The sequence below is a fragment of the Phyllostomus hastatus genome, unplaced genomic scaffold (genome assembly GCF_019186645.2).
Source record: "Phyllostomus hastatus isolate PE091 unplaced genomic scaffold, TTU_PhHast_1.1 phas_contig_17, whole genome shotgun sequence".
In the NCBI taxonomy this organism is placed as follows: domain Eukaryota; kingdom Metazoa; phylum Chordata; class Mammalia; order Chiroptera; family Phyllostomidae; genus Phyllostomus; species Phyllostomus hastatus.
The window spans coordinates 18,063,310-18,081,284 of NW_025333664.1; the positions used below are offsets into that span (position 1 = coordinate 18,063,310).

The window sequence follows — 17,975 nt, forward strand, 5'->3', positions numbered from 1 at the left end:
TAATTTTTAATTGCAAAAAGGGTTTAAAGAACTCCTAAATACCCTTCATCCAGATTCTCCAATTGTTATCACTTTGCTGTATTTGCTTTGTCATTCTAAATATACAAACATATTTCTAAATCATTTGAAAGTTGAAGAAATCATCTCCCTTAATGGCCAAGTATTTAAGTGTGTACTTCTTAAAAACAAGGAGATCCTCCTACATAAACACCATATAATTACCAACATCAGGACATTTGACATTAATATAATACCATGATCTCAACCACACTTCATTTTCACACTTCACCAAGGGTCTCAGTAATCCATTTTCTTGTTGATTCTGATTTTCTGTTGAGGGTGGGGAGGCTTTGGAAGTAGGAGAATAGGTGGGTGCAAAAGAGCGAGGGTCAGGGGCCCCGCAGAGCCGTGGGTTTGGAGGGAGGCTTGAAGAACGCCTCCTGGACCCCTCAGACTCACAGATGATAGCAGTGAAGCTCCCGGAAGGGAAGGAGCCCGGCTGGAAGTCACTCAGCACACACCCGACGCACCACCTCCCCCTGCGCCCGGCTCTCTCCCAGGGCTGGAGCCCAGAGCCTTCCACAGCCATGAAAAACCCTCATTTCAGCTTTCTGCACCTAGAAACTACTCGACCTCTTTGTCAGCTCTGAATCAGCGATTGTTACTCAGCACCCTTGTGGTTAAACCCCCAAATCCCTCAAGAGCAGAAAAGGACCACAGGAAAATGGCCTCTGGGAGTACTCAGGGGGTCGCAGAGTGACCCATCTCACCCCTTAGGCTTCCCGTAACTGGAAGGGAAGATTTTTCCATGAGTTATATAAAAGGAATAGAGGATTTAAAGAATGCTTTTGCTTCCAGTCCCAAGATGAGATCTTAAACACTTCCCATAACAAATACTGGCAACGCCTCCCATGTTTATTTTTCAAGTGGGTTTTTTCATTTTCCTCAAACAGTGGAAGCTGTTAGTGCTGGGGGCTATATTCTTGGCTCCAGTGGCCTGGTGTGCCTCTCCAAGTATGACTGTGCTTATTTACATATGGAAAATCACTCCAGAGGGTGATTATATTCTCTCCAGCACAGTTCCTGGGTTGTGTGCGCAGAATTGCTGCTTTGAAAACAGGTGGTGCATGTGGGATGGATGAACAAGGTGGTGTGACAGTGCACACACTGGAATGCTGCTGCCTAGGAGGGCACCGGGGTGCAGAGAGAGCACAGGGATTCCCTGGAACGGCCACCTGATTGTCCAGTGAGCTTAGACAGGCTTTTGCCTCTCTGGGCCTCAGGCTCTTCATGTGTCAAATGGGAATAATTGATGCGGACCCCAGCTCATGGGGTCTGCGACATTCTGGATGAGACACTACAAATTCACACAGACTACCGAGTCCTGTGGAGGAAAAGGGATGGCACAGTTTCTCTCTCAAGAAGAGAAAAAGCCTCGGCCCTTGCTGACAAGCTTTTATTGCTTTTCTGGGCACATTACATGATGGTCCTCATTTACTACTCACAGGTTCGCATTAGGTGGTTACCTTTTACAGAAAACAAAGGAGAGGATGCCGCTAATCACATCACAGAAGAAGGATATTTGCAAATGCAAAGGGAAAAGTGGTTGAACTGGTTACACTCATCCTTGGAAGGTTTAGCATAGATTTTAGGGAGTTACTTTAAAGATATGCAGTAAATGTTTGCTGCCTCAATTCAGGGTGAGGGAGTTTTAGCAAAAGCAGGGCTCACAGCAGTCTAGGTACAATGCAGGCCTGATTCCCCATGGGAGAACCTATTGGAGGGCGTGGGTCCTGTCTGGGCCACACCACGCAGAACAGTCTCCTATAGATAATGCCACCTAGAGAGTTGCCAGGACATATTTTCAGGGTAAGTGATGGCCTCCGTTGAGTGCCTGACATAATGCCTGGCACATGCTGGGCATCCGATACCTGAGCCTGGGTCCTTCTCCCTCATGTCAGATCACAGTGGGCTTCCTGACCCCTGGGTCTGTACCCAGGTGGGCAGTGAGGACCTCTGTAGCACTCAAGACAGAGTTTGTTGCCAACACTTGTGCCAAGGGGCATCGTATTTGCTTCTCTGAATGAGCAAATCAAGCCCAATTTGTCCTCCCCTGCCTGATCCCGATCCCTGCTCCATGTTGCTCCATGAGTGTATGTGGGGGAGGGAGAGGGAGCCTTGAGAACCACCACTCATTCTGAAGCTCACAGCTTGGAAGCTAGGAGGCTCTCGCACTCTTACAAGCAATTGCAGGCCCTCCCCCACTGTCCCTCCCATCTTTCCTGCAACAGCACCCTCACCCACAATGCATGCTGATGCTTTGGTGACCTGCCTGTGCTCTCTGCCCCCAGGGCTGCCCCTTAATGTTGATAGTAGTCATGTCACTTGGTGAAGAGTGTGGGGGTTGGGCAAGATGCCAGCCAGGACCACCTCTCCCCAAATCTCTTGGAGAGGGCCTTTATCACTGATGACGAAGGCTTAGCCTTCCAAAGCCTTGGTTTCCCATTCCACTGAAAGGGGAACAGTGTCTCCGGTTGGCCAAACTGGTCTCAGTCAAAAAGGTGCTAATAATATCTAGTGTGTATGAAGAGCTTACTCTGCACCAGGGTCTGAACATGTGTAACCCAAATATAACTGGGGCCTCCTGCTGCCCACTGTCCATTTGGTTACTGAAGTCAAACAGCGGTACTGCCTAAACCTAATTAAGAGCTATTCAAATGTGTCATTTGGTTTCTCAAGAAAATGTCAAAAGAGAAACACATTCTCAATGCACGGAAAAGCCCTTTGAAGTTCTCTTTAGACATTTCTCACTCTCAGGTTCTTCTGTCACCCAGTGGCTTCAGAAAAAGCTTTGCTCTTTCTCTGCTGCCCTCAAGACTTCCCAAAGGCCAGCACCTCACGTCTGTCTCCCCACACAGCGCCTTCACCCTCAGGTTGTCCTTCTAGTTAGTGTGTTTTGTCACCCACCACTGTCTTAGGAAACAGGATCCGCCTCCTGTTCTGGAAATTTTTTCTCTCACTTTCCAAAATGCGGAATCCAGGGGTCTTGGGTGAATGCAGTCCTCCACTTTTCGGTACATGTACCAACTCTTTTAATCCTCAACAGCCGTTAAGTGGTGAAACTGGGATCTTAGCCCAGAGGTCATCAGATTCCACAGTCAGACGCTTAGTCAGGTGGCTGTCATAGAGTAAGTGCTCAGTAATAAGCTGCTCTCCCCACATCGTATCTGCTCAGGAACCTTTAAGGGCTTCCTGTTGCCTAGAGTCAGGGTAAACAAATTATGGCCAACAGGCCAAATCCGGCCTGCCACCTGTTTTTGTAAGTAAAGTTTTATTAGAACATGAAAGCTGCTTTCACCATATAAAGTTGAATAGTTACAACAGAGACTGTATGGCTGGCAAAATCTAAACTATTTATTCTTTGACTCTTTACGGAAAGGGTTTGCTGGCCCCTGGACTAGAGAATAAGAGGGAACAGAGGCTGCCTCTTATCCTCCTTTGAATCTGCTACGGAGCAAGTGCTTAACCAATAAATTTCAAATGAATGAACGAGATGTACGCACCATCAGTTTATAGCCATACCCCTACTTGCAAAGAGATCCCAAATAAAGTCAGACACTCCCACTTACCCGGTTCCATAACAGTGCCACCCCATCCTTGTAGGTCACAGAGAGCCCTTCCGGGACTACCGCAGAAGTCTCAGACTCCCCGACCTTCCAGAGCTATCCGGGAAGTTAAGATGATTAATCCACACTGCTCCTCCACCCTTTTACACCCATATCCCTTCTGACAGAAGAATGCCATGCTCCCTCTCCTTTGCTATGCAACATAGCTTTTTTCTTTTTAATTCAACACACAAAAGGATGTTGAATATGCTTTTAAAACTATACTCACCTCTCACTCATGAAAACCATTGATCTTGCCCAACATGCTCACCTTGCCCCTGGAGAACCTGGGGTGCAGGTAAAGGACTCAAGGTGCTCAAGGGGGTCCAGTGAGATGGAAACAGAGCCAGGTTCTCCAGAGCTCCCGACATCCAGCTGGGCACTAAATCCCTCAGACCCCACTCCTTGATAGGGGTGGGGAAGGGTGAGTGTTTGCGTGTGTGGGGTGGGAGAGAGTTCATCTCGCTGCTGGTGGCCAGGCCAGGCTTTTGTGCTGCCACGGCCTCCGCCAGGCCCCTTGGCGCTGTCTAAGCTAAACTATGGGGTTTCCTAAAGCAGAGAGGTGATTGAGCACTGGGTGTGTGTTCCTGAGGCTAAAAGGAGGCAGGAACTCTAAGTTCTAGGTCCAGGCTACCCAGAGGAGAGCCAGCTCAGGTCAGCGACAGGTGGCTTCAGACTCAGCACCCCTCCCCAGAAGAACTGAGGAGCCCTCTTTAGGTCTAACCAGCCACCTCCTTGTTGCTGCCTCCTCTCTCTCAGGCTGCTTGCTCTTCATTCTTGACCCAGGACGCTGTTCCTGCCATGCCTCCCACCTCTCTCTCTGGCCTCTTACCCCTCCCTCCACAGTCCTGCCTCTCTCCGGTCCCTGGCAGTCTGAAAGAGGTACTTTGTGAGCATTGGCAGAATAACAGTTTGCAGGTCCAACACAACCCACATATGTGTTTTGTTTGCCTAACACGGTATTTCAAAAACAATTTGAATTAGTTGCTCACATTTAAAAAACAGTGGGAATCTTCTTAAATACTGGGTTTCCTGGTTCTCTTGAAAAATAGACTAGCAACAACAGGCCCGACTTCCTTGCACTTACTTCCTGGCATGGCATCGATCAACTGGGTCCAAGAAGCAGCTGCTGCATCAGGATGGGATTGTGCACACCAGTCCCAACCACCCGCTGTTGCCTCCCCAGGCCTTCTGCTGTGCCCCTTTAGATCACTTGTCTGGCCTTGGAAGGCATTTAGGTTCTCAATCTGTCTTGCTCACTTTGATCTGAGCCCCTCTGTGTCTCCCATCCATCTTGGTAGATAAGCTCCTCCCACCCTAAAACCATCTCCAGTGATGAACACGCTCACACCCAGCCTCCTGACCATCTACTCACTCAGCTCCGCACATGTCAAGGGAGACAGTGCCTCAGTTGCTGCCCTCGGACACCTCTCCAGACCCACAGCTCAGCCCCCATTGGCCCCCCACTCCAAGCCCCACAACTCCCATGGTGGTCATTCAGGAAACATGGTGGACAAACCTACATCCTTTATTGGGTTTAAAATAGGATGCCGGCATTCTTGTACTGAGGCAGGAGTTCTTGGATTTTGTACCGGGGCGGTGTGATAGCGTGGACAATCCTCAGTGGGGGTAGGTTTTTCTGTTGTACCATGAAAATGGGATAACGACGTTTAGTCTTCTTGTCCAAGTTGTGCAAATCCAGCATCAGAGACTTGGGGTTGTAGATTTCTTTCTTCTTGCGCTGGACTTGGGTGAGTGGTGGATGTTGGCGAGGCTCTACCAGCAGCCTCACCAGGTCCTTCCGAAAGACATTCCAGCTGTTCTCCATGAGGAAGTTCTGGCACACATCATCATCACTGAAGACAGAGCACAGATGCTGAGGGTCCCACCCCTGCTCCGCCCTGCCCCTCCGCCCCACTGCCCCTCCAGCCTCGCCTCCAGCCTCACCTCCCACCACTCTTTGCAATCCCCAAACACAATGTGCTGCCCTCCACCTTGGTGCCTTCTTCCAGATTCTTCTCTCTGCCTCCTTTGCCTTTCTACACTTTCTTCCCCTAGACCTGTGCTGTTCCACAGTGTTTATGAGGCACAGGTGGCTTCTGAGTACCTGACGTGTGGCCATTCTGAAGTAGAGATGTGCTGGGAGTATAAAACATACCCCCGACTTCAAAGACTTAGAACAAAAAAAGAATGTGGAGTACCTAATTAATAATTTTTATGTTGATTACATGTTGAAATGATAACATTTTAGGTATACTGAATTCAATAAAATATATTATTACAATTAATTTCACCCATTTTACTTATTTAATGTGATTGCTGAAATTTTTAAATTACATATGTGACTAGTAGCCATCAGGGAAATGTAAATCAAAGCCAGAGTGAGATACCACTTACACCCGTTAGAATGGCTATAATTAAAAAGACAGATAATGAGTGCTGACAAGGATGTGAAAATACTGGGACGGGGGTTCCCATACATTAATAATGGGAATGTAAACTGGTGCAGCCACTTTGGGAAACAGTCTAGCAGTTAGATCCTCAAAAGGTTAAACAGAGTTAACTTAATGACTCAGCAAGTCTACTCCTAGGTATATATGCACAGGAGAAATGGAAATGAATGTTCACAGAAAAATTTGCACAAGAGGTTCACTTCCAGTCATGACAGAGGCATAAACATGCCTCGCACTGCTCACAACTATAGCAAAAAATACAACTAGACAACAAAAGAGGTATCACCCTCTTTTGACAGAATTGTCAGAAAATCAAGCTTTGTATCAAGTCAGATAACCAAAAACAACTGATCTAAAGAAGCCACATTCAGCCAGTTGGGTAGGAGGGGTGAAGAGGTGCAGAGACAGGAATGGGAAGTCCCACATCCATGTGTAATAGATAAAAAATGGGAGGGATACCTCAGGAGCCGGATCCCAGCTCCAGTTCAGACCACCCAGCCCAGGGTTCCATTGCCAGGAAAATAAGTCCCCATAACTTCTGGCTATGAAAACCAGTGAGGGATGGGATGGCAGAAGAAACTGCAGGACTCTCAAAAGACTCCTCTTAAAGGGCCCCCAACAGACTTAGGACTCACACAGACCCACCCCCTCTGGGATTCAGCACCAGGGCAACAGCTGGAAGGGCACCAATGGCACATGGGGAGAAAGTGAAGTATGACTTCTGGGAGACAGCTTGCTTCCAGGCAAAACTCCAGAGGCCAGGCAGTGGCATTGTCCTCTCTTCAAACTTTCCCCCACACAGAGCAACAGAGCCATGACACAGGTTGCCCCGACCTAGCAGTTACCTAAGGCTCTACCCCATATAGCTTAACAAGTACATCTTTCTGCAATAAGCCATGCTACTAAGACAGGGAGTCAAAGCAGCTTTACATAATACACAGAAACAAACACAGGAAGGCTGCCAAAATGAGGAGACAAAGAAATATGGCCCAAATGAAAGACCAGAACACAACTCCAGAAAAAGAGCTAAATAAGATGGAGATAAGCAATCTATCAGATGCAGAGTTCAAAATACTGGTTATCAGGATGCTCCAGCAACTCAGTGGGTACTTCAACACCATAAGAAAGTCCCAGGCAGAAATGAAGGTTGCATTAAGTGAAATAAAGAAAAATCCATAGGGAACCAACAGCGGAGAGGATGAAGCTGAGACTTAGATCAATGATTTGGAACACAAGGTATGAAAAAGCATTCAATCAGAACAGCAGAAAGAAAAAAGAACTGGAGAAGTGAGGATAGGCTTAGGAACCTCTGGGACATCTTCAGGTGTACAGGACAGTGACTCAACCAGCTGAGCCACCTGGCCAGGGCTTGAGGGACATCTTTAAATGTACCAACATCTGAATCCTAGGGGTGCTAGAAAGAGAATAAGAAGAGTAAGAAATTTAAAAATTATGTGAAAAAATAATGGAAGAAAACTTCCCTAATCTGGTGAAGGAAACAGACATATAAGTCCAGGAAGGAGAGAGAGTCCCAAACCAGTTGGACCCAAAGAGGACCACACCAAGACACATCATAATTAAAATGCCAATGGTTAAAGATAGAGGATCTTAAAAGCAGAAAGAGAAAAGCAGAGACTTACCTACAAAGGAGTTCCCATAAGACTATCAGCTAGTTGATTTCTCAAAAGAAACTCTACAGGCAAGAAAAATTCAAAGTGATGAAAAACAAGAACCTACAACCTAGATTACTCTATCCAGCAAAGATATCATTAGAATTGAAGGACAGATAAAGTGCTTCCCAGACTAGGTAAAGCTAAAGGAGTTTGTTATCATCAAGCTATTATTATATGAAATGCTAAAGGGAATTATATAAGAAAAAGAAGATCAAAACAATAAACATTAAAGTGGCAATAAATTCACAACTATCTATAATTGTATCCAAATAACAAACTAAGCAAACAAGCAGAACAGAAACAGAATTATAGATAAAGAGATTATTTGGTGGGATATCAGTTGGAAGGGAGAAGGAGGGTAATGGGGGGAAGGTGCAAGGATTAAGAAGCACAAATTGGTAGGTACAAAATAGACAGGTATGTTAAGAACAGTGTAGGTAATGTAGCAGCCAAAGAACTTAAATGCATGACCCATGGACAAGAACTAAGGGAAGGAATTGCTGGCAGGAATGGGGGTACCAGGTAGAAGGGGACAAAGGGGAAAAACTGGGACAACTGTAATAGCATAATCAATAAAATATATTTTAAAAAATATCTGTATAAGAATGTTCATAGCAGCATTGTTCATAATAGCCAAAAAGTAGAAACAACCCTAATGTCCACCATCTGATGAATAGATAAATAAAGTACGATACACACAAGCAATGGCATATTATTTGACAATAACAAGGAATAAAGTATTGATACATGCTGCAACATGAATGAACCTTGAAAATACGCAAAGAAGCAAGTTACAAAAGACCACATCTTGTAGGATGCCACTCATATCTAGTAAGAGACATATCTGTAAAGACAGAAAGCAGAATGATAGCTGCCTTGGACTGGCCTTGGTGTCCTTGTTCCGCTCTGCCCCTTGCCCTCACAGCAGGTAAGACTGGGGAAAGCAGGGGAGGGTCGTATGAGCTCAGCACTCATTGGCTTATTTCCTTCTGAGACCACAGCAAGGGAAGGGCACGTTCAATTTCCATTGACTCACCTGCACTCTCACCTAAGGAGGCAAGCCTAATACATCACAAGCAGATTAGAACATTCTTCTGGCTACATTATTTGACCAGAACAGAGTCCACTTTGATTCATAGAGATCAACTTAATAAAAATCCCAGAAATTGAAGTAGGCTACAAACCAGTCCTATTGGTCTCAGTGGTGCACCAAAGTCAGCTCCCACCAGCTCACGGGAGCCAACTGTGTGCATCTCTTCTCACTTCCATGTTCAGTGATACCAGGTCAATAGCTCGAAAATGGGCACAGCGGGAGGGTGTACGCCACGGAAATTGGCAAACACTTCAAATCAGGTTTACCTCCCACCCCCCAGAGAGTTTGTTGTTAAACATTCACCCGCATACCACTGGGAAGTCTTCATTTAAAAATTTCCACTAACCTTCCAATTTCTTACATCATAAATAACAACACTAACTCTGACTTAGCACTTACCATGTGCCAAACGCCTTACATTTGTTAATTAATTTAATCCTCATAACCACCTCAATTCACAAACGTGGGAACTGTGGCCAAAGAGGCTAAGGGACTCACCAAACCCTGAGCGGGGCAAACAGATGATTACAAATTCGTAGGGGATCTTCTTTTTCCAAGTTAAGACAAACAAAATTCCATGTTACTTCCAGATGCTGATGGTCATACCCAGTTCTGGTCTAGTTTTTTCACTAAACAGGGTAGCTCTTCTGGAGCTCCACTGCAGGGAGGTGTTTTAGTTCCAATCCCTGACCCACATGAACTGAAAGTGTCGTCTACCCTTGCCAGCTTCAACCCAGGACACCTCTAACTCCCATCCTCACTGGGCAATCCCAACACTGGATCCCTCTCTGTGCTTTAGTTTTTACGTTCCTCTTCATGTTGCCCTTGGAGATTTCCCTTCTTTCTTATGATTATTTTCTACATGGCACTCCCTGTGTTTGTAGGGAGAGAGGTTTCAGGTTATCTAGCCCAAAGCATTTACAGGATAGGTGTCCTGGCCAGTGGCTACGTGACATACAGGATGTCACAGCCCCTTTCCTGGGCCTCACGGTCCTCAGTTAAAACATGAGGATTTGAGCTAGATAATGGATATGATTTCTGCCTGCTTTAGCAGTTTAGAAAACCAGGAGTTCAACAATTAATGAATAAGCCAGAACTCAGTCTGTCAGCATTACAGACGATTGCAGCAAAGTGCTGACTGGGCAGCCCCAACATCTGCTACCCTCAAACCTATGGAAACCTTCTCTGACTCTCACTTCAACAGACATTAACTGAAACCCATCATGTGCCAGGCATTATGTGAGGAGCTAAGGCTCTTCAAATGGTTCCTTGGGTAGATGGCTCTAAACAGCCAGTTTCTATACGGGTAGTACACAGAGAATTGTGGCATTTTTGAACTGCAAGAGACCACCACTGTTTCCCAATTTGTTTTTCTCACAAAACTGCCCCAATTTGGGCCATATCTATTTATTATCTGTTTTTTTTTTAATTTACTAATGACTTTTCTTAAATCTACTTAGTTTCTTTCAATTAAATACTTACTTTGGCTTTGTTCTAAGCAACAAAATCTGTCAGATTATGGGTTTGGTGAGTAAGTCATGTTATTTTTCTAATTCACACTAGAATAAATACATAGCTGTTAAAACTAACAATGTCAATCAATCATCTTGTAAACCTGTGAATGTGTTCCATACTTTAGAGAACACTGTTCTAGTCTCATTTTCTGGTTTTGCAGATCAGAGACTGAATCAGCCTAGAGAAGGGAAATGATTTATCCAAGGTCATACAGATCCCATATCAAGTCTTTTCAGGGGCTTATGGGACATAGCTACCGACCTGCCTGCCTTCACACCACCTCTCTCTAACACTGGAATCACTCGCTTCCAACGCTTGCCAGCAAAACCAAGTCTGCTCACAATATCACCACAAGAAAAGAAAAAGGGGGAGGATGCAAAATTGTATAATCCACATGATTGATTCCCATCAAAAAACTTTGTGTGTATGAATAATAAGTGATAGAATTGGCACATATCCATGTGGTTAAAAAATACTAAAAAGAAATACACAGAATGTTAATTGGGATGGCTGAAGCAATACAAGTTATTTTGGTTCTCACCTTTTTAAGTGTTCAGCATTTTCTAGTTTTCTGCAATGAGTATGTCCCACTCATTCAACAATTACTGAGCACCTACTAGGTACCGTACAAGTGCTGGAGATGAAAGACGGGTAAAACACAATCCCTGCCCCTGTGAAGCAATTAGTCAGGTGGTGGGGAAAGAACTGTACAAACTATACAGCTCTCAACAGCTGTACTACAACATGTATGGTCCACGGTAGAGCTGTGGAGGGAGCATAATGAGTGTACAGAAAGGTGTACTAACCCCTCCCGGGGGTCAGTCAGGAAAGGTGTTCTGGAGGAGATGAATCTTAAAGAATGAGCAGGGATTTATTAGAAAAAGAGGGATAGGATTGGGGGATGGCATTTCGGGCAGAAAGGCCTACAATGGCAAAGGCAGATACGTGTAGGGTCCATGAGGCCGGCTGCCTGGGTTGCTGAAGTGGGTTAGAGGTGGGGCAGGAGGATCTGAAGGAAGTTGAGGGGTCAGACTCTGAAAAGCCATTTATGTGGCACTGAGTCCGCACTGTATCCTATAGGCAGTGAGATACCACTGAAAGTTTTTTGTGTTTTTTTAAAGAATTTATTCATTTATTTTTATAGAGAGCGAAAGTGGGGCAGAGAAAGAGAGGAAGAGAAACATCAGTGTGTGAGACAGAAACATCACTGTCCTATGTGCCTTGACAGGGGACAGAACCCACAATCCAGGCATGTGCCTTAAGGATATCCAAATGGTGACCCTTCACTTTGCCCATGACACATAACCAACTGAGCTACATGTGTCAGGCTACCACTGGAAAGTTTTAAGCAGGAGTGTTAACACAGCCAGATTTGACTTTTAGCAAGAGCAGAAAGGATCTGGTGAGGAGGAGATTGAGGCAGGGTTACCAGTGGTAAAACTTGTAGGAGTCTAGGCTGGAGGTCCCAAAGTGGATGTGGGGGCATGTCACCCAGGAAGATGAATAAGATGAAGAAAGTAGTAGGAGTATATAGAGAAAATAGTAAGACTCAGCCCTGGCTGGGTGGCTCAGTTGGTTGGAGCATTGTCCTGTACACCAAAAAGGTTGTAGTTTGATCCCTGGTTGGGGCATATGTGGGAGGTTTGAGAGATCTTTCTCTCTCTCTCTCTCTTTCTCTCTCTCTCTCTTTAAAATCAATAAACACATCTTTGGGTGAAGATAAAAAAAGAAAAAAATAGTAGAACTTCATTTATATTTATCTTTGCCTTATTATTTTTAAAGATCTATTTTTATATTTACAATGTATATAATATATAGTACAATATATGGATATAATACATGAAATTAATTAGCACATGTTATTTATATTGCATATATATTCTTAGAGGAAATACACTCAAATACTTTTTTAGTAACAGTGTAAGATCAAAACAGTTTTGTGACCTGATGTGGGCAATAGATTCATTTTCACATAAAAAATAAAGTGGGTTTTTTTGACATTATAAGTGTTCACTCAGGAAAATTTGAAAACTAGGTAAAAGTAAAAAAAAATCTTCTACTGAATCTTTCAAGATAGATGTTTATCTTTTTTAATTATGAAAGTAATATGTCATCATTACAGAAAATTTGGAGAATAAAGGACAAAAATCCACTTAGAATGGCACTACCCTGACACCACTTTTACCAAGTGTATCTTTTCCCCTCATTCTAAAAGCAATGCATGCTCACTGGAAAAACAAAATGAGAGGAATGCGTAACTGCAACCAGAAAGTCCCCTTTTAGCCCCACCTTCCAGAGAGAATGACAATTACCAATTTGACAATACCACTGCAATTATCATTTTTGTCTATCTCCTTCTAGATGTTTTGCCTGTATTTTACAAAGGCACAGTCATAGTATAAACACAACTTTGTGTCCTGCCCTTTTCATTATCGTTAAATTACCTATTTTACCCTTCTGCTATTAGAGCCTTTAAACTTTATAATATTAATGAAACAGCTACATTCCATCAAGTGAATGGACCACAATTTTCTAAACTATCCCCTTATAACACGTGTGGGTGGTGGAGGTTGTTTTCTCTCTGCTATGAATAGACTGCTCTGAACACCCTAATGCACGCAGTTTTCCCCATAACTTAGTTATATAAAGATAAACTTATGGGGGGGACCATTGCTTTCAAGGGTAGGAACAGTTTTATGGCCCTTGAAACATAATAAAATTACATTGTCCAAAGGATTGCACCCATTGAGAGTCTAGCAACAACTACCAGTTTCATCCCACCCTTGTCAGCATTAGGTATTAGCATTTTATTCTTTCTTTTACTAAAACAACAGGTGGAACTGTGTTCATTTGACCGGTGGGGTGTACACACACATCCAGCACTGACCTGGGGTACTTGATCTCGAATCCGGACAACTTTTCTGTTACCTTGCTGTCGATCAGGTCACAAAATTTTTCTTTCCTCACAGTTAACAGCTCAACTCCCAGGCTCAGGAGGATCAAGGGCCGCGTGTCTAGTTGGCTGTTTGGAAGGAGGATCTGGTGAAGGCCCTAGAGAAAAAAAGTCCCAGAACGTTTGACCTCAGACTCCATCTGCTTCTACTAGCAGATATTCTGGATGGGAAAAACAAGGCTGCGAAGGGGAAGTGAATCCATCCAGGGTCATTCAGCAAATAACAGGGAGGAGTCCCGGGCTCCTTTTGCTCCACAACATCCAGCCCTCCCACTCCTCAAATTAGAACAGCCCTTAAGGCCTTTGTCCCCGTCCTGCCTGCAGGCAGCTGGCTCTTGCCCAGCATGTACTCAGAGTCGCTCCCCAGGGGATGGCATTTTACGAGTTTCCCCTAATATCCAGTCTGAACACTTCCTTGTGCCAAGGAAGTCTGTTTTCTCTTCCTTAGGACTGTGACAAAAATCACACAGCTAGTCTTCCTCTTCTAGAGCTTCCCTTTGCAGCTACCACCCTCCGCCTTCCTTTTCTGCAGGTCTTGGCTCACAAATGCATGTTACCACAGAGCCTCAGTTCTCTCTCCATCCTGCATAGACTTTGGACGCCACTGGCCTCCTCTCTGCAGCTCATGACGCTCCTTTGTCTCCCCGGTATGGATTCCTATTTGGTTATATCTGGAAGGGAGGTAGAAATTGACAGGCATACCTGGTCATTTTACAGAGAGTATAACCCCCTTCTGAGGAGACACCCTGAGATGGGGCCAAGCCCTTGTTGCTGAACTCCCAGTTCAATGATCACTCCCCAGCATTCGCAGCTATTAAGACTCAGGTAGCGAGGGAAGAGGAGGTCAGTGGTCCCAGAGTCTCCAGTGCCCTGCTCTTTAGGGCTTAAGTAGAAAGGGGTCCAAAAACCAAGAGAGCTGCTCTAAGGCCACTGGGATCAGGAAAAATCCTGGCTTCAGAAAGAAGAGCCAATGGTTTACTTGTTATGTGACTTTGGGCAAGTTCCACCTCCCTGAGCCATCTGTGAAACCCTCTGCAGGATTCTGAATTTGAAAGATCTGAAGTGGGATTTGGAACAGCATCCCCCCACCCACCATATGGGTTCTAGACAGCTGTTGAAGGTCCAAATAAGATGGTGTGTGTAAGGACGTTCTGGAAGACACGAAGCACCTCACACGTCAGTTATGCTTAGTACAGTGAGCATGAAACCCCTTCTGTAGGGCGAGACCTTGTAAAGAAATCATAATGGCTGCCCTTTAGCTTCTACTGTATGGTAGAAATATATACATGTGTGTGTGTGTGTGTGTGTGTGTGTGTGTGTGTATGCATGTGTATGTGTGTGTGTATACATATTCCTCACAACCATCCTGTAAGATAGGGATTATCATCCTTAAATGTAGAAAATGAGGCTCAGGAAAGGAAACTTACTTGTCAAAAGTCATAAACCTTGTAATTAACAATGATTATAATGACGATGGCACTAGCTAAGTTTACTGAGCACTCACTAAATTTCAGCCCCTCCTGTAGCTTTTGTGTATATTACTCATGTAGCCCTCACGACAGCCCCATGAGGTGTGTCCTCATTTTATAGAGGATTCTGCTGAGGTTCAGAAATGTATCCAACATAACAACAAGGAAGCAATAAAGCTAGGATTTGAACCCAGGTTGTCTGTCTTCAGAGTCCATGCTTTCAACCACTACACCATGAGGAAACTAAGGCACAAAGAGGTTAAGTAACCTGCCTAAGAACAGAAAGTGGTGAAGCCAGTATTTGAATCCCATGACCTGTTCAGGGCCTCACTAAGGACAGCACTGCCTTCTGGCACTCACACCTACCTCCAATCCACCCCCAACACTCTAGCTGGGGAGCAGGCCCCTCCTCTGCTGAGACCCTTCAAATAGCTTAAGGCCAGGGCTATCTGGCCCTTGCCAGGCTCTCTAGCCTGACTTCATATTGCCCTGCCTTGTTTGCTCTGATCTAGCCACGCTGCTCGCCCTTCCAATCCCCTCAACACACCAAGCTCTTTCCCACCTCAGGCTTTGAACTTGCCGTTCCTTTATCTGCAACATTCTTGCTTCAGGTTATCCATAGTTTGTTCTTGTCATCATTCCAGTCTCAGCTTACATGTCACCTCCTCAGAGCAGCCTTCCTTGACCACCATATTTAAGAAGCCTGTCCCCACAACTCAGCTTGCTACTCTGTTCCTAACAGCAATTTGCAATTTTCTATGTGTTTGCTAATTTATCTGTATATTTTCTATTCCCAGGCTAGATCGTAAGCCCCATGAAGTCAGGAATGATGTCCATTTTCTCACTGACACTGGTACCTTGTAGAATGTTTGGAGCATGGTAGATGCTCGAGAAATACCGCTAAATGATGTTCAGATGGAATCACAGAACATTACAGCTGGAAACTCCCTCAGGTGAATTTCCTAATTTTTTTATGAGAACACAGATTCAGTGAAATAAAGTGATGTCCCCAGGCCACACAGCTGGCTAATTAGAAGCAAAATGAGAATAAGACACTACCCCCTTACAATGTCATCTTCTTTCTGCACTGTCCATGGCCCTGACCTGCCCAGTCCTGACCATCTCTGAGGCTTCAGGCTGTCTGTTCTCTGGAGAAGCTCATTTCCTGATGCCTCCTGGCTCAATACCCAGGTCTCTGCTCTGGGACCCAAGTTCTGTGACCCAAGCTCTGCTTTTCCCAGGTTCAACCCAGCTCCACCTCCTGCTCCTGAGAATGAAGAAAATGTGATCTCCTCTCTTCTGGTCAGTGTAATAGTAACAGCTATCACCATTCATTATCCTACAAATAAAGCCAAAGCCTTGAAAGCAGGGAAAGGGTCTTAGCAAAGGCATATCCACAAGCATCTTCATTAAAAGGGCCCTGTTAACACATATTTGTGGGGGCCTTCCTATGCACTGGACTCTGTGTGGTGAATGAAGCAATCAGGCCCTTGCTCTGAGCCCCACCCAAAGCCTGTCAGGTCTCCCTAGAGAAACAAGTCCCAGGCCCCTATTCTGGCATTGCAGGACCTCTACAGGATGCACCCTATTCTTCTGCCATCTTACATAGCCTCATATTCCTCTCACCATCTACCAAATGGGACAATGCCCTCCCTGTTCTCTGGTGCCTCCTTCTGCCCAGATGCCAAGCCTCTCCAGCTCCTCCACCTTGCAACGTGCCAGGTGGCATTCATGGGCCAGGCACTAGGCCTCAGGTGCCTGTGTTCAGTCCAGAACACCTCACTCAGAAACACTGACAAACTGCAGTGAAGGTGGACAGTAAGAAGGCTGGAAATTACACCACGTGAAGACTAACTGAAGGAATGCAGGATGTTTTGCCTGAATAAGAAAATAAGTAACAGCACATTGGCACTGTGCCCGGTTCCATACGTGCCGAATGGAAAACAAAACAGCATTCTCTAAATACTTAGGGGCCATCACATGGCAAGGAAGCTGATTTCTTCTGTTTTGTTCTTGGAAATGGGCTATGGTGCGGGGAGGTGCAGGGAACTAGTTAAAGTTACAGGAGGCAGAATTTTATTGAATAAAAGGAAAAGATTCCTAAGAGCTCAAAACTTTTCAACTGACATTCACCGTGGGCTGAGGGAGTGCCTGGGGCTCCCAGACAGTACGAAGACACACAGTCCAGCAGGGCAGAAGCACTGAAGAGCCTGCCACCACATGGGTGAGAAGGGAGTGACGAGGACTCTGGTGACACTGTAACTGAGGAGCACTGGGGAGAGCACACATGAGGGAACAGCCTTCCAGACTAAGGGGACTCCACACAGGGCTCAAGAAGAGGACTGCAGAGATGGAGGGCCATTCTCGTCACATACCCCATTTTTGTCATGTCATATCAAGGGGACATACTATCGACCTGACTTATCCCTGTCGATGTTGGCCTTAATCAGCTGCCTGTGGTAGTGTTTCTCAGGTCTTACTTCTGTAAAGTTATTTTTTCCCTTTCCACACAGTACTCTTCAGAAGGAAATCATTATGTGTAGCCCACACCTGAGGGGCAGGGAGTTATAAGCATCCTCTCCTTTAGGGCAGAGTATCTACAGAAAGGATTTGGAATTCTTCTGCATAGAGGTTTGTCTCTTTTTTGTTAATTTATTCATTATTTATGCATTACATTGGTATGTCCTCATGGATGTTTATTTTATACTTTGAGTACTTCTTGGCACTACAAAATACTCCAGGCTCATCTTGAATGTTTCCTGCCCTAGTTCTAAAATCAATCATTTCCCAAGGATCCCTTTTCTTCTTGTTGAAGAATGGTATTAGACACCAAGATCTGGGTGCTAAGTGTGCTCGTTGTTATAGGGGTGTCACTTCTTTTAGGTCCTGTCAGCTGACAGGGCGAAAGGTATATGCTTACACATATATTGATAAATATTTCTATATGTAATTATCTATATCAATATGAGTGCATACTGATGTCTTCAACTCTGATCCATTATCACATGGATCATTCTAACCTCTTGCCCATACTTATCTGTAAATTTCCATTCCAGTGGTGAGATACCTGGCTCCTACCATTCATTTATTTAACTGATCCATTCATTTATTTCATTGATCTATTTCAGTATACATGTACAGAAGTATTAATTAT

At 44.8% G+C, this 17,975-nt stretch overlaps 1 protein-coding gene across 2 annotated transcripts in view; it reads right to left on the reverse strand.

Annotated features, from left to right (window-relative positions):
- Window positions 1-5,177: 5,177 nt before the first annotated feature.
- The window catches only part of CNBD2 (cyclic nucleotide binding domain containing 2), a 52,416-nt gene continuing 39,618 nt past the window's right edge, over window positions 5,178-17,975 (reverse strand). Inside the window, exons 11-12 of one of the 2 annotated variants that reach the window (XM_045832717.1) lie at window positions 13,287-13,438; window positions 5,178-5,521 (exon numbers count right to left, since the gene is read on the reverse strand). In XM_045832717.1, coding sequence (XP_045688673.1) covers window positions 5,203-5,521; window positions 13,287-13,438 — 471 coding nt within the window. In that variant the 3' untranslated portion in view covers window positions 5,178-5,202. Of the gene's footprint in view, window positions 5,522-13,286; window positions 13,451-17,975 lie in introns of both variants that reach the window. The other variant, XM_045832715.1, reaches the window with a different exon arrangement.